Source organism: Tyto alba, unplaced genomic scaffold (genome assembly GCF_018691265.1).
Source record: "Tyto alba isolate M040663 unplaced genomic scaffold, T.alba_DEE_v4.0 Super-Scaffold_1000006, whole genome shotgun sequence".
Lineage (NCBI taxonomy): Eukaryota > Metazoa > Chordata > Aves > Strigiformes > Tytonidae > Tyto > Tyto alba.
In genome coordinates, this window is record NW_024881272.1 from 13,422,657 (window position 1) to 13,443,357 (window position 20,701).

Consider the following 20,701-nt stretch of genomic DNA (forward strand, 5'->3'; position numbering starts at 1 on the left):
AAAACAAACAAACAAAACCTAACCACACAAAAAAAACAACCAACCAGAAAAAATGGGTATACAAAAAAACAGTTGATCTAAGGGAATGAAAGCTTTGCCTTCTGACTACAAAAAAAAGTTATCTCAACTGGACCGCAGGAGTTTCCTTGATAGATTATCAGTATAGGATGGTAGGGAGTATGTTTTATTTGTTCTTTAAAAATATAACCCCACCAAGAACACAACTTAGCTTTATACATAACAGAATGGCCACAGAACACTCAAAAATTATTTTTTAAGCCACTTTCTTCTCTCTTCTAAGCACCATAAGTCCTTTGGAACTTCTCATAAAACTTCCTTTCTCAGTGTATTTTTCCTGGACTACTACTTCAAATACAGGTAGAATAAACTAACAAACAACTACAGTCCACATGGGAACACAGCAAATAAGCTAAGAATTCCAGTAAAAACATTTTAAAGTACCCTGCTAAGCCAGTTTAGAAAAAACAGCAAAGATACACTTATTTTGGTCCAGCAATCAATACCAGCGATTTAGGCTGTTTGCAGCTGGAATGACAACAAAACAAGTCTTTACACCAGCCTGCTACCACACTGTCAACTATGAATTAATATTTTATGGAATAAATTTCTGCTTAAATCCATTGGACTCTCTTGCCAAGTAAAAATCACTGCAATGTTTCCCACTTGGTTTTAGAAAGTTACACTAATCTTCCTAGTATGTAACAAATTCTCTATGTGACCTTCACAGCATTGATCTTTTCAAACACAGTTCAACAGGGCAAGGACCACACCTACAGTGGTTTAACACTGTTTTGACTGCTACTCTTGTTTTAATGACTTTAGCCTCACTAGTGATATTTTTCAAGATGTTCGTGAACAATGAAAGTTAGTTACTGAGGAAGAAACAGCGCCTAATTTCACAGTACAAATTCACACCACTGCACTAGTCCTCCTCCTTCGTCTCCAAAACAAGAAAAATATTTACACTAAAATTAGATTATCCTTAGTTTTTCTTACCTTTTTACACTGAAACACTAACAGCTAAACACCACAATCGAGCAAGTGCATATAAATATATATTCTGAATCACACAGAACAAGTTGCACAGCTACAATTGGACTGTTCACCTTTCCAAAACAAAGAAAAGTGTTTTCCTCCTCCTTCCCACTCCCAAACCCCACAACAAAAGGCAAAACGAAGAGAAAAAGGCAAAATGAAGAGAAACGAAATAATTTATTAGAGATTTCACAAGCAAACTAACATACATTAATAAGTCTTGTGACAGTTTAAGGGTATCTGGAATCTTTAAGATGAGAAAATTTATACTCTGCCTTAAATACTTTAGAAATGCTACTACGCACAGTTCAAGAGTCCTGATGATTACACTGCTTCTTCCCGCAGCTTGGTAATACTTGAAAGAGATGGAACACAAAAGGGACCTGGAACATCACAAAAGCATGTTAAAAGTAAGAACAACCAGAAAATAGTAGTGTTATGCTATCTTTTGACAACTAAATTGAAAGATGTTTAGTATTTAGAAAAGTGCTGAATGTCTGAAAAAAATCTTAGATACAGGTTGTATTCATTTTATATTACAGTAAGTTAAACAATAATGTAATATGAAACCCACATGAAAAATATGTCACTGGCAATAACACTACCTCAGTGCAGAGAACAATGAAAAAAAACCCCAAACCAACCAACAAAAAGGTAGCAGTGATTAATAGTTGATTAATACTTCAATTCCAAATACTTAATTGTAAAATATTGTTAGATTTTCTTCTCAAAAAAGAAGTAAGGATTGTACAAACTAAGTCACAGCTATAGATCATTTCGCACATACCAGGACAACAGTAATCATCAAATGATCTAAAATACTGGTCAACCTTTTGATATTGTTAATAATTGCTCTGCAACATATTTTAACCAATGTATTATTATATTTATTTAAAGAAAAACAGGAAGACGTCCTCAGTGTGAGCTCAGTACAGCTCCATGCAGATCAGTGGAACACTTCTAGCTTATACAAGCTAAGGAATTGGACCACAAATTAACAAGTTATATGACCTTTGAGGAAGAAGGTAGAAGCAACCTTTTAAGACTAGGGACCTTCATTGTGTCTATTCACGCAACACAAACAACGATTTTTTTTTTTTTCCCAAAAGTGCCCTTTGGTTTTAAAATTACAAGATTAATTCAAGAGCTAAAACATGTAAACTCCTCCCCACACCTATTCTATACAAATACTTAGATGTAGTTGAGTGCTACGGGAACCATTGCACAAAAAAAGGATACAACAAGAAAGGATACACTCTGCATGACAGTATTACTGCAGTATTTACGCAGGAATGTTTCTAAAGAAGAACAGCAGAATGTGGTTTAATTTTACTTGATTCTCAGTATTGCATACACATAACTTTATGCTACCTATCAAAACCAAATATGCCTCTGATGAAATACAGCTTTAACCCCTTATGAGATTTAATGAGAGCTGATGAGTCCACCAATACTAAACTCCATATTCAAAAGTGAAAACATTTTTTGTAACTTGCACTACTAGGACAACACCAGATTCTTCTACCTCATTAATTCTCCTTCAATTCTTTGCCATTTTACACTCACTTTTTTCCATCAGGTCCATAACCCAACCATGTTTCCATTCAATGCAGGCTTTCAAGTCACTTCTTCCATATGAAGAAGCTGGAGACCTCAACATCAGTTTCTTCTACATAACCTTTCTCCCCAAAAGCTGTATTTTAGCCACAGAAAAAAAAGTCACCCCAAATACTAACTGAAATTTTTGCCAGTCCCTCAAGAAAAAGACATTTCAGCCAGCAAGGAGTTACACAGTATTTTTATAAACTGTATGTATTATCTTCTCTACAAAGGATAAAACCTTTGTAGAGAAAATACTAAAAAATTATAAAAATATTTGCAGTAATGATAATGAATTTAACACAGCTTCTTCCTGTTTAAAAATAATAAAAAGTTTAACTTTTGTCAATGTAGTTGATTAAAATAAGAACAACATTGAGATGCAAGATAGAGATCAAATTTGAGGTCCCTCAAATGTTTGCATAAACTTGTTTATATGCGTATTTATGTTTCACATGAGATTCTGACACTGTTCTTCCTTACAGAGTCAGACTTCTATTATGGAATTTTGCATCATAAATCAGCATCCATCAGAATATTCCAGCAGGAACATGAAAACAGTCATGCAGAAACAGGGTTCAGTTTCATCATTAGTTGGGAAGGGAAATAAATATTTTTAATTAAACTTCATGGATCCCTAGAAATCTGTGTTAGTCTATGGCACATACTGTGATCTCTACATATAAATGGTCAAGGTAAGGAAGAAGTTCTGCCCATGTTACATTAAACCAATGACACCAAGGTCACTCATGTGAAGATATTCAGGTGCACAAGTAAGTCTTGCATAAGCACATGTTTGCTCACTCTAAAAAAAGCTTCTAAGTTGACCATCAACATGATTAATATGCAAACAAATGGCTCGTTATAGTCTTTATGTAATTCAAGTATTACTCAGCATGTTTAGTGAAGTCAGAATTAGATTTAATGTACAAAATTAGTTGGAAAGACATAGAATTCCTAGAAGAATAAGCATTCAGACTTAATATATAAGGCTTTCCAATAGCTAAAATACTGCAAGTTTCTTTTTTGCATTTAAGGAAACTTTAGTAATTTTCTACTATCTAATTAGACACAAGATAAAATAATATAAATACAAGTTTTTTTCTAACAAGGAAGGCGTAAGAAACAAGACTGAAAGATTCCCATAAACCCTTCCTCCTCAGAATACTTTAGCCAAGGCTCATTTGTCTCTTCAATTACCAATACAGAATAATGCCTGTAAAAAAAAAATTATCTTAAATGTGATAAAAATAAAATACAGATTTTGAAAACCACAAATCAATAACTCAAAACAGGAACTGGTAAGACCAAATAGCATCTAAGAAATGAGGCAAACAAGCTCAAATATAATCTGAAGTAAAAAAGTCCTTAGGCAACTGACAAAACAAGAAACCTACAGTTGAAGTAACTGTTAGAAACACTAGCCTCCCAACAACTATACTGCAGAGTCTCCAACCAATTTTTAAAAATCAAAACCAGCTTTTCACATCCTTTATTTCAAACTTCAGGGCTTTTTTCCCAAAGTAACAATAATCAAAACATCCAGATTAAAACACCTCACGGATTAAGTAGAATGTTTCAGAAGCATTCAGACTAAGCTTTGAGTTCATTTGGTCTTAAGTAGAGACATAATCAGAGTGATACCCAACTGTTATCTGTAACTAAATTAAATGTCCTTTAAATCTGAGCTGGCTGATCTATCAGAGGGTGCAGATTGAGAAATACATGCTCTAATTCTTGCACCAGTTACTTCACATGCTAATTTGAGACAGTTCGCTATTCAAAATGTTTTCAGGCCCTGAAACTCCTCACAGTTAAATTAAAGCTGATATTGCTTGAGTTACTCTCATATAAAGCAATACTTAGAGCAGGCAGTAGTAAAGCTGTATGATAAGAAATAAAGTTAAATAGTGATTACTCTCTGCTAAAAGTTACTTTCATATCAAGTTTAAACAATAATACCAAAAGTCAGGATCTATGCATTCTACAACAGAAGCCTTGATCAATGCAACATTAAGTAACATTTTCTGACACAATATATTTTCCTAAATCAGACAAGTTTAAAGGATGCTGCAAGAACACTAAAATCTCATTTTCCAAAGTTAGCAAAGACAAAGGTCCTTTACAAAACTAGCAGAAGTGAGTTTATTGATGGAAATAGTTCTTCAGGATCACTTTACAGTGGCAGGGATGGAAGGGAAGGAGAAAAGAGGCTACTCTTCAAAACCAAAACCCCAGATTACTAAAAGGAAAGTGGTCAGAGTCCACAGAATTATTCTCCTCAATTCCTCAGATTAAGGATTAGACAAATTGACAACTACCCTACAATATCAGGATTAGGAAAATGGCAGTCTCTGAGTTTCTAAACAGAGGAAGAAGCAGCATTTTAAATTTATATCAACTATATACTTTGCATTCTGTTTTTTTGATATAAGTGCATGTTTAAGAAAATAAAATTTTATGGAACATTTCCCCTCCACTATCACTATTCTTAAAGAAGCCATTAAAAAGATAATAAATAAAACCAAACAAAAAACCCCAACAAGACAAATGAACAAAAAACCCCAGCCTTTTATTATTATTTTCAGGCAGAGAATCCATACCTTGTGCAGTGTTCTACTTTTTTCTTTTCCCTTCATTGGCATCCTGTTTTGGTCTAGCTGAACGAGCAAATTGCTGAGATTTTGTTATGGACTACAAGTGTCAATAATAAAGAGAAGCCAATCAAGAAGCAAAAAAGTATTATTTCAGCAAAAGGCAGTTTAAAACATGGCCTGTATCTGTGAATCAATTCTACTACAATATGAAATATTATAACGAGTGTCTAGGACCTCACTGATCTGCAGTACAAAAAATTTTAAACAAGTCTATCCAAGAGTTTACAACAATAAGTAAATAAGGAAGACTAACTGGGAATGGGTTAGGTGCAAACAGAGTAACTACAGCAGGATAAATGCTTGATATTTACAGTCCTCCACCTCAGCATGTTAATTCCATAACTATCATGTTTCAGTAGGTATCTGGGAGGAAAAAAAGCTAAAAGGAAAAGAGGGTGGAGTGAACGAGGGTACTAAGAAAAGGAAATAAACTGTGAAACATTTAAGTGAAAAATAAGAAATTAATTATAAACAAAAAAAAACAGGGCAATGCAATCAGAAAAGTGTTGAAATCCCAACATGTTACACAGGCCCAAAAAGTAACTGGCAGTTCCAGCTGGAGAGCTAAACAGGGTCTAAATAGAGACCCCTGACCCTGACAGGAACATTTCTTTATGTTCTTAATTCTGTAAACACAGGCTTAACCAAATCAGAAGGCCTACTAATTTAAATACAGTGGTCATACAAGCTAAATTATCTTTTGTACTGTGTTTGCAGGATCAGAGCTAAGACCAGAGAAGACAATTTTATCGTCTTAAATAAAGCACATTTACTTTCCTACTTCAGAAGAGGTGTCGCTCTATATTTTTCAGTTATCATAAAATTAACAATAGTACACTATGCTATGCTGCATGGTTTTCTTAAGGTATTTCCTCTTTCCATAAATTTCTAGTAAGTAGAACACTACGACAGCAAAACTAAAGATTGACAGACAGATCACAAAGAATGTAACGTAAATGTTTGAATAAAAAGATACAACCACCATGGGTTTTTCAAATAAGACATATCCATTTGCTTCTTTTAAAGCCTTAGCAGCTGCTTTTTCATTAGGAAGTCCAATGAAAGCCTGTCCCTTCATACGGCCTTCTTTCATCAAACGTATATCAAACCTAGAGGCAAAATTGAGAACTAGGAATTACTCATGTTTAACCACACTTTCGTATTTCACAGTACAAACATAATTCTCATGCTTCAAGTTGGAGAAATAGCAGAAACGGGAACAGAGCCTACGAGCAGGAATTATGTCATTTGGAGACCATTTTGCCTAGGGCAACTATTTAGTAAAAAGTGACATTAGACTGCAAGATGGCAAATTGGTGTGCAACTGTACTAAATATGACACACGCAAAGTGACAGTTCATTCTGTGTTGCTCAGTCAATAAACAGTAAATTTGGTAACGAAAATATAGGAGGAAAACCATAGGGTCTTCAGACACCATTTAAAAAATAATTCTGTATTTGTAATAAATAAAGATTTTCAGATGAAACACATGTTCTTTGTAGAAGCTTAAAGAAAAAAAAGTAAAGATGACTAGTTTTTAAACCACAATTTTCACCAGTATTATGGAAGTTAACATAAAAGGCTTAATTTTAACCAAGTACCAAATTAACTTACATATTTCGTTCCACTTCTGACTGGAAGTCAACATATCTTCCAAAAATGAACTTGAGATCCTGAAATTAAAGGGTAGGTATAAGAGGAAAGCTGATAAAAAGCCCCTTGATATATATTTAATTTGCTTGTTTACTTACCTTTTCTTGAACTTGTTTAGCTAAATTCTTCACATATATCCTGCAATTTGGATCACCTGGTTCATAGTTTTTGAAAACAGAAAATTTTTCCATTTCTTGAAGAAGACAAAAACAGACAATGTTTTAGCTCATTTACTTACTTTGTATTTTTGTTCAATATAAAATAACTAAATTTAATATTATCAATTAATAAAGGAAATACTTATTTAAACTATTTGTTGGAACAAATCAGAGAGCTATCATTAGATGGTTTATTCTCATGGTTATACCTTCTCTAGAAAGTCTGTTTTTTTCTAGATCCCTTCTAGAAATAAATTCTGATGGTATTTCATCATCCTCCTCTTCAGTTTCCATTTTATCATTTGAGCTAGGAGCTGGGAAAATTCTTCCAAAGCCTGTATTATTAATTTCTTCTGTGGTTGCATAAAGGTCTGAAATTTCAAACACATTATATAAATAGTTTATATGCTTATTCATGAGAGAATCAGTAGCAAACAAAAAAGTATACTCCTTTCAGTAACATTTTAATATAGTAGACTTTGTAAAGCAATTTGTACAAATCCTTAAAGAAATGTGTCTTAATCCCTGGTTTGACAAACACACCTGCTCTTTATCCCTGGTTTGACAAACACACCTGCTCTATAAGGTCCTATAAAATGAACTGTACTACAAATAAAAGCCATGGCATATGCCAGTTAAGGTAAAACTACACTTGCTGTTCAAACCTGTATCCATTTCAATGGTTCATCTAATTTTCATTCAAAGAAACTGTATATTACTGTAAAGTATCATGAAACACAAACTGACCATAACCCTGCAAGAAACCTTCACACCTCATTCCTATTATCACCCAGCATTTTTGAAGCAGATAATCTGTGTACCACAGGAGGAGATGGCAACCATTTGAATGCTGCTCTTTAAGAGCTGGAAGAAGAAAATCTGAAATTAGCCTGATATATTCAATTACATTATATAACACTGAGAATGCATTTGCAACATATTTGCTAAAAACACCCTAACATTTAAGAGAGTGCAATTCACCATAAACACACAGATCACATAGGACAGAAACAGACCTTTAAAATCCTCTAGATCCTTTACTGTATCAAAGCACAGAGTTCTGTGCTGTAACATGGGAAAAATCAGAAAATGCAGACAAGACACAAGTTGGTGCTCTTAGACTCTGATGTATACTATTTATGAAAACTCTAGTACAAATGAAGAAAACAGAAGTATTTCCTGGCCTAAATTTCATCAGCCTTCTACACACTGACACCACACAAATTTAATATTAAATACATTTGAAGTACGAAATCTCTTACCATTTTTCAGTTCTTTTTCCGAGTTTATCTGAAGAACAGCTGGGATGTCAGTAGTAATATGGAACTCTATTTTTTTAGGACCTATGTGCTGTGGCTGCTCAAAGACATCTGAAGGTGACAGTGTAGGGTGCAAATTACTGTTTAAAACAACAACATGTTAATTAAAGATTCAGACACTGATGAATGGCCAAATACAAGATTTCCTCCAGATAGATTTTATGCTGTTTACAACAAATACATGAGTTCTCCACTTCATAAATTGCACCTGATACAGTTCAAGTTGATTAAAACACTGCAACTACAGTAGGTATGGCTGACAGTGAGAGCAAAAGCAAGAAATACATATCACATTACAGTATAGACAGGCACTTACGAAAAACCTTATCAATAACTTAAATACAAAAAATAATTGGCCTTGATACTCTCACATAGTATATAAATTATACCAAATTAAAAAAAAAAAAAAAAAGCAAATAATTTGGAGCAAGGCAACAGCTATTAGTAAAAATGCATTCACAACTGATGGTCACTAATAGAAATACTACACTGGTGTCTACTGTGCCATAGTACTGCAGTTTCAAAAAACAAACTTTTTCCTAAACTAAATCGGTTTTTATTCTTCCAATATAATTTTTTTTTTTAATTTTTATTTTTTATTTTAAGAAGTATCCAAAAAGATAAATACAGATTGCTTCTGTCAGGGCTGTGGTATTAAATTGCTTTGGTTTGTTTTTTTATGAAAAATGAATTTTTCTTAGTTTGATAGCAAGAGAAATAGAGAGCTTGAACCAGGCACACTTTACAGATTAAGGTTGTTCAGCAGTCTTGAGTTCAAATTACATGAAAACCTGGACCTTTAGATCAGTAAACTAAGCATGACAATAACGGAAGACCAACTCCACCAGCAAATTTACATATCAGTGAAGAATGTTTGTTTTAATACAGCAACACTAAAGCAAACATGATACAGATAACACCATTTAGTAAAAGGAATAACCTTCTAAAAAAGTGCAAAAACCACAAAAAGAAATACAAACCTGTGGGGAGTACACACAGGAACATTCAACAAGTCTTTAATTCTTTGCTTTTTTCTAACACCACGCCTCTTAGTGTTTATTGGTCTTTTAGGCTGAAGAGTTGCTAATTCCATCAACTTCGTCATTCTAATTTAAAAAAAAAATTTAAAAAGATCCAAAGTGGTTTACAGTTGATTTGAAAATATTAATTTTGAAAACCCTTCCCCCTTCCGTAAAGCCCTTGAAATACAACTTTTTAGAATATGGTTATAAATTAAGCTACCTTAAGACCAAAACTACATTAATAAACTTGACACACTGCAAACTGATACACATAGAGCACTTAAGTTACCAATCAAAATCATAATGAGTTCAATAATGCCCCTTCCTTCCCCAAGCATGCACCTAATCAGGACACTGAAACTGCAGAAATGCTAAGAAGTCCCAAGCTGAACCTTTTTTGTGATTCTATTTCCACTCAACAGGAGTGTCTTTTTCCAAATACCATGTATTTTTCTGAACACAGCATAGAGACTTTCTGATTTACTTTTCAGTTTAGAAAGTAAATAAAGAAAATTGTTTCATTTAGAAAAACAGTTATGATGTAATTCAGTCCCAAAGCTACAAGAGAATCCTCAACACACACAACCTCCCATTATTATTACTCCTAGCAATACACACTGACGTACAAAGAACATTTGGAAGTCAGAGTGTACATATGGTTCAGGCTGAGTAGTTTACTCAGTACAGATGTGGAAAAAATGAAGAATCCAGAAAGTAAACTAATTATTGCTTCCTTATATCTGCACAATCTCTTCACTCTGAGTTTTTGGTTTTTTTTGATGTGGGAACAAATGATAACTTGTATACCATTTGGCCATTTTCTTTCTCTTACTGTGATTTAAAACAGCACTGTCCCATTTTTAAGTCACTCTGGAGCTTCCTTGAGCATCTGGAAAGATTATCCATATACTACAAATGTTAACAGATTCCACCATTTGCTGAACTAGAAGCTAGAAAAGTAAAAACACCACTTTAAAAGAGCTCAAAAGCTTGCAAATGACTGTAAAATGCATACCTCTCTTTTTCCTCCTCATTATCACTTTCATATTCTGATTCATCTCCACTAGACAGTTGCTCTTCCTCCTCTTCAGGCAAAGGAGGCTCTTCAGGAGGCAGAGGTGGGATTGGGGGAGGTGGCACAGGCACTGGTAAATACTCTTCATACTAATTATGGGGAAAAATTTAAAAGAAAAAGTAATTAAACATCATAAAAACAATCAAAGCAATACACTAGAAGATGACGAGAAGTATGTTTATGAGAATCTAGATGCTATTGTCCTAAACTACATTACTAATGAGAACTTTCCACAAGAAAAAAATATTTGCTGCTTTCTGAAGCATTACAGTGAATGTTTTAATTCTTTTAATTTGAAGATTCAAAAAAAATAGCAACCATTGCCCTGGGTTTTTAATTTTCACTCAGCTTTAAGGACTTTCCTGATAAGAATATGGTCAAAACATATGGGACGAGGCCTAAGCTCCCAAACCACCTCAGTTTCTACACTGAACCTTCTGCATTAGAAGGTTACATTTCTATTTCCGTAAGGAGTGAGGATTTAAGTAAAGGAATCAATTTTTTGAGATGGCAAAAACCACACATAGGGAATTCCTTATGTACAAAATCATCTCCAGCCCCACTTTCAACAATCTTAATACACTTAACAGCTACTTTTATGTACCACCAGTTCCACAAGGCACTGATGTCTTCTGACAATAGAAATACTCTGTGCCCTTTAGAAACTGCTCTAAGAGTTTCAAGAACTGGCTTCTCACCTTACTACTCTTTTTTCCGTAACTATTAAATGCACAGTGCTTAACCTGGCCCAATACCAGGCAACTAATAAAATTATTCCCAGAAAATCAGTGTGAATTAATTTGATAGATTTATTTAATAGTTTTCTTTACCAGTTAGCTCCCGTTATTAGAAGCAGATGTTCTGTCAGGAAAAACACAGTGTGGCAGAACACAACCTCACTATATCCGAATACTGGAGCTCTCAATATTAATGCCAGTCATCACTTGCTTTATCTTCCACTGGCAGTCAAACTAGTCTATCACAGCAACAGAGTACTGAGACCACAGAGCTGGTATCTCTATGTCCCCTGAGAAACAGCTCCCCCCTAAGCCTCTCTCAGTCTCCCTCAACCCTGCCTCTTTCAAAAAACATCCCTGAGACAGAACAAATAAAATCCAAATGCGCTGTACAATCTCATTAGAGAACTGAATCTAATCAGAGCTCCAAAGAAATACATGGATCACAGACCTTAACACCTCTTTGCAAGGCAACAAGCTAATGGTATTTATTTCTTGGATTTGTAATATGATGCTATAACCTCCTTTTTTTTTTTTTCTTTTTATATTCAAGTTTGAAATATTCCAGTTGTTACTGTCGTATATGTATATTTCTTTGTTCTAAATACAGTTAAAAAGATTAGTGTCAAAGACTAATGTGCACATCTCAATGAAATGCAGCAGTATTTGCTATCCTCTAAGAGACTTCTCTAACTTTTAAAAGGTTGAACTTGGATGTCCTACCATATTGCCAATACTGTAAATTGTGAAACCATTTTACAGTACATAAAACATATATTTAAGAAGTTACCATGGGAGGGCGAGCAGTAATTGGTCCAAAAGGTGGAGGAAGATTCATTTTATTCATAAGATGAAGTACCTGAAATAATTTAAGTAAGATTTCCTTTAAATAAATAAATAAATGAAAACAGTTCCTTGCTAGGTATCATAGCCAGAAACTTCTGGCAGGTGTAAATCAGCAAAGTTTTAATGAAGACACAACCACATTGGTTATTAAACAATGTGAAAGCCAGCACTTGAGATCCAACACTAATGGTCAGTATGAGCAACACTCTAAAAAGGCTAATCAAAAAAATCAAATCATCTTCTCAGAACAAAATTCCAAGTACTCAAGTCATATCTAATTAGGAAGATCATATCCAGTTACATTTTCAGCATCAATGAAACCAGTTACTTCTGGTCGATGAAATCTTATTATCTCAACAGAATAAAAAATTAACGCTGATTAACACCATAACAGGAAAACTAACTTAATATTTACTATGACAAAAATTATTTCTGTGGATACTTAAAAGAGAAAAAAGGAGATGTTCTTATTTTTATACTTTCTTTTTTTGCCATTTTTTACTCACCTGGACATAAAATTTGGGTACGCTTGCCAGGGCATTTGCTATATTTGCTAGAATTGTACTTGAAGGTGGTGGATACAAGTATTTGAGGCAAGAATTGATGGGAAAGGTGAGGCTGAGAAAGAAAAAAGATTAAAAAGACATCTTAGCACCATTGCCACATAATGGCTGATAACAATTAATGATTACTAGAGGTTTAACTATTCATTACATCTGAAGTATCACTGAAACATTACTTCCCCTGGAACTGTTTTTGGACACTTACATTATGTCTTCTACTATCAGGGAGCAGTCCCCTAAAGCATGACAGACTTACTAGTCTTGGACACAGTGAAAGTACCAACACATGCAGAAAGCCTAAAGCACACAGAAACAATCCAGATGTCCAAAACCAAAAGCACAGCATAGCATGCTGTATAAGCATCATAAACTCAATGCTCAAAGTGCTGGATTTATTAGCCCCAAAGAAATTTATTCTTCATGTACACAAAAATGCAAAGAAGAAGCCCGTGGAAAAACAACTCAACAGTAGTCTGCTGCAAACACTGGGACAACCTACCCAGTCAGTCCTCAACCTCCTCCTGAGAAAGCAAGACATAGTGCTAGAAGGCTATTGTGCAATCACAACTTTGTGGCTCAATGCACCAGTCATTAATCAACTGTGAGGGTTCTAAACTTGATGAACTAAAATTTAATCTTTATGACAATTCCTACATCTATTTATGTAGAATAGTAGCATGCCATGAAAGAAACCAAGAGAGAATGCAGTGTGCTGCATTGTTCAACAGTGCATAGCATTTATTTCAAAATAAACTGTAACAGAATAAAACAATTAAGACCCCAAAAAAAACACTAACCCGTGGTTGGGTGCAATTCCATTCTCTATTTTAACACAGCTCGGTTCTTTCTTCTCCTCTTCTTTCACTGGTTCTTCTGAACTGAAAATTAATTTAGCATTAATTAAAACAGGGCAAAATTTAAATGCCTTACATAACACATGAAATATGGTTTTAATCTAATGTATTAAAAATATAAGAAATAGATTAGTGTAATATTTTTAACATCTTTTATCAATGGTATTACTACAGCCATTACTAATTCTTAAGAATTAAGACATGTGCATAATTATAGTAGCCAGACTTCTAAAATCAGTATTTATGCAGATTTAAGTAAATCTCCCTATATTCAAACACTTCAGACTTAAATCTACTCACTAGGAAAAAAACCTAAAATTATTTCATGTTACACTCTGTTCAGAGACTGAATAAAATCAAAGGTATTAAATTATTAATTTGTTCATATTCAGAGTGGAATAAATAACCTCTACAGCTGGTTTAATTAAGCACTATCACATAGCTTCTATCACTTAGTTACATATTACACAGTTAAACTTGAAAGACTTAACTATGCAACATATTTTGCTAAGTACTTGACAGACAATTGAAACCCTAATTATGACGGTTCTCGGTCACACTAGCATTAAGATTCATTGATTTTTTTTTTTAATTTTTAAATATTACATATTCTTTAACTATTTGAAGAGAGACTCAGACTGCTCACGCTTCAAGCTAGATCCATATAAATCAGCTCCAGCTTAGAAGCCAGTGGCTCTAATTGTATAATCTTATACAGTTATCCTAGCAGGTGTCAATTCTGCCTGACTCTTGATTAGACTGGGAAGAAACATCAGGAAAGCATTGCATGCACTGTTTAACAACAAAAGAAAATGAAAATCCTGACAAATACAAAAAAGTAAAGAGTCTTTTATTAAACACAGGGAACCTGTGCAACACAGAGTTCATTTTATGCAGACTGGAGTCTTGCTCTGTAAATGAGAACAAACAGGACCATCTGCTGATTAAAGATATTAAGAACTATAGGAATAAGGATGGGAATTATTTCATGATGATACTGAATGAAATAATACTAATGGGAGGAATGCAGTCACTTATCTATAGATCTGAACCTGTCTGTTAACACTTCTAAATGGTTACAATCTATCCTTTGACTTAACAGTACTAGGAAAGTATCATGAGTAAGGAATTTCCTTTCCTTGACTACAAACACAGAAACTAAATTATCATGCACATACCTTTTACACTTCTCTGAGACAGAATGCTGGCTAAGTACCTGCACACCATCTTGCTCCTTTGCAAATTCAACAACCAAGGTGTGACCCAAAAGTTTCAGCTGATGCAATCTTGACAAAGCCTTCAAATAATTACAATAGAGAAAAGAAAGGGAAGAGGAAAAATATCAGAATTATTTCAAAGCATAACTGTTTTTTGTTCGATCAGTAAACTAGCCATAGGATGCAGTCCAAACTGCCTTAAGTCTGTGGCATTATAGATACAGGTAGTTCTGCATCATTCATGCCTTCACAGCCCTGCTTTTAGCAGCCTCTTTCCTGCTAGCAGGAAGGAGGAAGACATGGCTGCACAGCTAGAACCACTGCAGACTTAGGTCATCCAAAGACAGCAGCAAGACTGCCGCATTAACAGTGATACTTTTTACATAGCCTAGTAAATCTCTGTGATTTCAAGTAACCAGCCTCTCGCTAGTCAATTACAAACAGGAAGTCCACTAGTAATAGCTAGGAATTTTAAAATCAAGATTCTTAACAGTGACACTTGGAAGCTCCAGCATTCTGCAAGTCAAGATCCTGATAGGTTGATAATGACTGACAAAAAGCAACCTAGATTTACCACAGTTCACCCTGTATAGTCTTTGGAACTTTTTTGAGTAGTACTTCAGAGCATGGCCTAAAAAAAAAAATAAAAGCAACACCAAAAATAACAGGGCATAAAAGGGAAATTCAGGACACAGTCTTTTTACCAGATTCATATTTAAAAAGCATTACTATTATTACCTTTTTAGCATCCATGACCCCCATTAACATGGTAGCTTTCTTTTTCTTATCAAAGTTGAGCATTCAAGGCAGTCTTGAATTGTGTACATCACTATGTCTGAATTTTATGGCAAATATGCAATTATGCAGGAGACAAGTAAATTATGTTTGCTTTATAGTTTATAAAGAAATGCGCACACACACACGCGCCCTCAGACAAGACTCTGATCAGTCTCAACTCATGTAAGCTTGCCATGCTCTAAGTGACAGGTTGGATCAGATGATGCCCACAAGCCCCTTCCAACCCACCCTTCTTATGACTCTACAGAAAGGCAGTTGTTTTATCAGATCCCCCAAGTACCTCCTGAAACAGAACTCTAGTATTACCTTGTTCTGCATTTTTTTTCCTCAACACTGAGCACTAGATATGTGTAAAACATTTTAAAGCACAACTGGCAATTCAGAAAAGTATTTTGATAAAGCATTTAATAACAAACTCAATACAAACCTTCATAGCAGCATTTTCACTGGGAAAGGTAGCAAAAGCAGTATGTTTCTAGAAATCAAACAAAAAAAAATTGCCATACTGAATTCAAATCAAAAAGGTAAGAAACTACATGTAAAACATATACCCACAAGTAATTTATAAGTGCAAGTTTACATGTTTGAAAGCTTCCAGACAGTAGTCATCTAACTCCCATGTAGGGCAAAGGTGAAGGACTAGAGAACATTTTTCTTAAGAATTTAGGAGAAGCACCTCCTGCAGTCAAAAATTAAGATAGGAATTCAGCAGTCTGAAGAATAAAGGAAAACAGTATTTTTTTTCCTAGAGCAAAAGGCATCCTAAACGGCAAGAAAATATGTATTGATAAAGATGTTTAATCTTCTTTTCAAAAAAGGAAATTTATTTCAGCACCTCTCAGCAGAACATTTTCATCAAAGCAACTCCTAGAAATAATACTTTTCCTGCTACATAAGTCACAACTATTTTTAGGCTTTGACAGTTTGGATGGTTTCTAACAAACATTTTCCCTTACCTCTTAAGTTTAGAAAAACCTTAAACTTTCTAAATTATATCAAATCCTCACAGAATATACAGTTCATCTTAAATTTAACAATCTTTATTACTTGATCTTGCCACTACATGCTGTGATATTAAAAACCCCAAACACTAATACTGCTATATGAGCAACTATGAGGAAAATTAGTGTAATGAAGTCAGTATTTTTAATATCTATAAAAGAAAGCATGACCTTGACGCAAGATGCGGACGTAATTTATCTGCAGTTTGGCAGGAACACAAGGCTCTTTCCAAACAGCATTCATTGCCAGACAGTCTTATGTTTTTGTAACTTGGAAGGAGAAAAAAGTAAAATAAAGATTTTGAGAGACTAGATCTGTGAAACCGCATCCCTACACCTACCAACAGACCCTCCTGCACTGCTTTTCCACAGCCTTTTTCCTAACCAGAAGCGAAACCAAAGCCGCGGCCAAGAGCCCAGGGGGGTGACGGGCCCCCAGCGTCAGGCGCCCTCCCGCCCGCCCCGAGCGGGGCGAAGGGGAAGCCCTGGCGCGCCAAATGCGCCCACCCCCTCCCTGCGTCCCGCTCCACTCCCCGGGGCGCGGCAAACGGCCCGGGGCGGCGGCAGGTCTGTCCTCCCGCCCCCGCCGCACGGAGCCGCCCCAGGCCCCGGCCCTCACCAGCCGCCCGTGGTCCGACAGGACGCGCACGGACACCGCTCCGAAGTGCTTCAGCAGATCCTCCTTCTCCGCCGCCGCCAGCTCGGCGGGCAGGTGCCGCACCAGCAGCGTCCGGCCGCGCCGCCGCGCCACGCCGGGGTGCGGGGGGCCTACCCCCGGCCCCGGGCCCGGCCCCGGGCCTGGGCCCGCCGCAGCCGCTCGCGCCTCCTCCCCGCCCGCCGCCGCCATCGCAGGGCCGGGGCAGCAGCCGCGCGCGCCTGGAAGCCAGGGGACCAATCTCGCGAGAGCGGCGGCGGCGGGACTTGGGCCCCAAGTCTCGCGAGACTGGCGGCTCCTTGCGCTTGGTGGCCGCGGGAGAAGAGAGCGGGAGGGCCACGCGGCCCGGCTCAAGCCGTGCATACCCTGAGCGCTGTGCTGAGCCGGTGTTTAGGGCCGTGTCTCTGTCAGGTGATGTCTTAGACAGATGATCTACAAAAAATTCCTTTGTCAAATCTGAAATAACGCTCCAGAGGGAGAGATGATCCTTCTTCACCACCCTTAACAGTTAAGAACTTGTCTTCAGACTAAATTGTGAGAAGTTGTAGTGCTTTCAAAATGCCATTCTGATTAGCCCTTAGCTGAAAACACTTCTCTCTTCCTCCTGCCACTTTACTTGAACAGCAAGATATTAAGATCTTTCTGGCATAGACATTAATATGCAGCTTTGGGTTAGCAGCTGTGTCTGGCCAAGGCGAGTAGCATGGGTGAAGCACAGCCGTAATTACAACCTGTAACTACATGCATGGGATGGGGTTTTGCAGTGTGAGCAGTGAGTACAGACGCAGTTACCAGCCAGCTACTACTGCAACCAGATCCAAAGCCTGCCATTTTTGAGGCCAGCAGCTGTGATCTCAAAAAGGGGGAAAAAAAAAAAAATGTCCAAACCTGACTGATGAAATCTCAGGTCTTACCACATCTAATTATCTGGTTGCTGACTTGCAAAAGCACCGCCTGCCTTGATCACTATTGCCACTGGCTGTGGGTCAAACAGAGCCACACATCCTGAAGCCAGAGCACAGCCGGAGACCCAAGCTCTGGGGCTCGTGTCTGGGGTGCACTGAAGCCAGACACAGAGAAAACATATTTTGTAGGCTGTGCAGTGTACCTGATGAATAGGGAATATTGTTTATTGTATCTTTCAATAGAAAAAACAAGGCCTTCAGTCCATAAATTTCTCAAGGCTGCTTCTTTTCCTTAGAGAGTCATGAAGGACCTGGCACTCTCTGTGCAGTACACCTGAAGGGTCTTAGGCCATGCTCATTTCGTGACTGAACACTGACAATTTGGGGAAAGATCTGGTCATTGTGGGTGGTCATAGTGGTCTGAGTAGATCAGATGACAGTCCAAGTTAATCCAGATGGGTTTGGGAAGGAGTTGGGGAAAAAAGACTGAGGAAGCACAGGATGTTCAAAAGGGATCTAGGAGAAAAGCAGAAATTTAGCAGCAGTTTCTTACAGGATACATTACTGCATTTTTGTTGCTGTCATTAGTATAAGCTAAGAAATATCTATGAACTTGGAAACAGGTGGAAGAATTGCCACAGTGTGCCTTTCTCTCTTGATGCCACCAGCAGTACTGTTTTTTTCTAAGGCTGTTGAAACCCTAAAAGTAACGCTGGCCAGCCTAGCAAGTTCTGTGGGGCTTGTGGTTTGTATAAAGTCCAGAAGACTTTCTGGAGTATGCTGGTCAACATGCAACTGTAGCAGATGGGAACATCAGGATTGCAAAAGCAAGTCTGTGATGGCTGTGCTGCTGCATCCTGTTTAAATTGGCCTGACTTTTAGTTCACTCTTGGGTAATGACATAGGAGAACTTTTTATGCAGCAGGTCTGTGAAACCTGTAGGCAAACCAAACTTCCTGTTTCCCTTGTAGCTGTCTAGTACATTCCAATTATTAATCTGCACATCAGTCAACAGATGGTAAAATAATTATATAACTTCAAGTATGTTTTCCTCTCAGAACTAAGAAACACTGTTCTTGGTTTTGGTCAGGGTAGGATGAGAAAAATACGTATTTTCTAGTGATGTTGAAGACTAAAGTGACAAGAAGAATTTCGCTGGAAACAACTCTAATATCTCATGGCTGTTCAGCACTGAATCCACCTCAAAGAAAGGAAAACTTTTTAAAGTCTGTTCACCCTGATGGACTGGGCTGCTGAAGCTGAACATCTCTAGAGCAGAGGTTTAACAGATTATCATGCAAGTCAAGGTGATAAAAACGTGGAGGTTTTTTTCTAAGATGCAGAAAGCAAAAATAATTCCTTTCTTTCTTTCTCTCCCTCTCATCCCCTTATTCAAAACAGACTAATGTGCTATTTTTTTTTTTTTTTTTTTTTTTTTTTTTTACTTTCCAATATACTAAATTTGTAGATACTTGAACAATAGGGGTTACTCAACACAAGTGTGTCATGTTTTTGTGTTAAAATTTTATGTTTGGGAGTTCTTTGCTTGTACAGAGAAAAATTTCAATGCAAGTGTTTTAGTAATGCGGGTATGATCCAGAACGACAGACTCATTCGGGTAGGAAATGAAGATAATTTTGTGGAGATCTCTAGTCCAGCCTCCTACTCAAAGCAGGGTCAACACTGAATTCCAGCCACATCACTGGGGACTTTCTCCAGCCTGGTCTCAAAAGGCCCTAAGGGTGAAAATTTTACAGCCTGCACAGACAAGCTTTCCACTCCTTAATTAACTTCCCAGTGATTTTTTTTCTCCCCTTTTAACCAATTGGAAATGACTGTATTTGTATAAATGTGTGGTAACTTCATAAACACAAAATTTCAAATTGCCAGTTAAAATTTAATGAGTTGGTAAGTTTGAAAAAAAATCAAGAAAGCTAGCTTTGCAGACTCACCTGACGTTTTGCACACCATTCATTACCCACCCCATAAAGTTGTCCATTAGTGACATCAAATCAGCAGATGTCACAGCAGATACAGTTGTCCAAAGTAACAGAAGTTCAATCAGCCTGTCCTTTACAGTTATTTATGAAAGCAGCAAATCAGTGACACATTGAATGATAAAACTGGTTTAATTTATTAAAAAAATATATAAGGGTCCACTTGAAATAGATGAGTTTAATTTTGGATGGTATGAATTAGTGGGCTCACAATTTTTTGGAAAGTGCATCCTTAAACAGGGAAAGGTGAGCATGAGAGCAGTAATGCTACTTCTTGGAGCAATTAAGATACACAAAGATGCTGTTAGATCATCATCCTGATAAAGTGAGACCAGAAAGAGGCTAAATGTTGAAGAAAAGCTGCAGTGTGGGATTTCTGGACCCTGCTGTTATCATTATTGATTATGTCTTTTTTTTTTTTTTTTTTTTTTTTTTTTTTTTTTTTTTTATATATGCCTCTAGGTATTTTCTGTTGTCTCCAGTGATTGTTCAAGTTCACTGGACACGAGAAAGCTAAGCGAGGACACCAGTAGCTGCATTAGCATGATGATAAGCCCGAGGTAGTATGGCTTGTTTTACCTTGTCTAC

The 20,701-nt window shown here is 36.5% G+C and overlaps 1 protein-coding gene across 1 annotated transcript; it reads right to left on the reverse strand.

The window, feature by feature from the left end:
• Positions 1-1,216: 1,216 nt before the first annotated feature.
• Positions 1,217-17,246, reverse strand: RNPC3 (RNA binding region (RNP1, RRM) containing 3). The gene is made up of 15 exons (XM_042808572.1): positions 17,176-17,246; positions 15,983-16,030; positions 14,719-14,837; positions 13,484-13,564; positions 12,630-12,741; positions 12,068-12,136; positions 10,481-10,629; positions 9,424-9,549; positions 8,387-8,523; positions 7,334-7,495; positions 7,065-7,159; positions 6,928-6,986; positions 6,289-6,421; positions 5,259-5,331; positions 1,217-1,439 (listed from the first exon to the last, which is right to left on the reverse strand). Exons 2-14 carry the CDS (start codon positions 15,986-15,988, stop codon positions 5,272-5,274), a joined length of 1,308 nt encoding a protein of 435 aa, XP_042664506.1. The 5' UTR covers positions 15,989-16,030; positions 17,176-17,246; the 3' UTR covers positions 1,217-1,439; positions 5,259-5,271.
• Between the last annotated feature and the right edge of the window lie 3,455 nt (positions 17,247-20,701).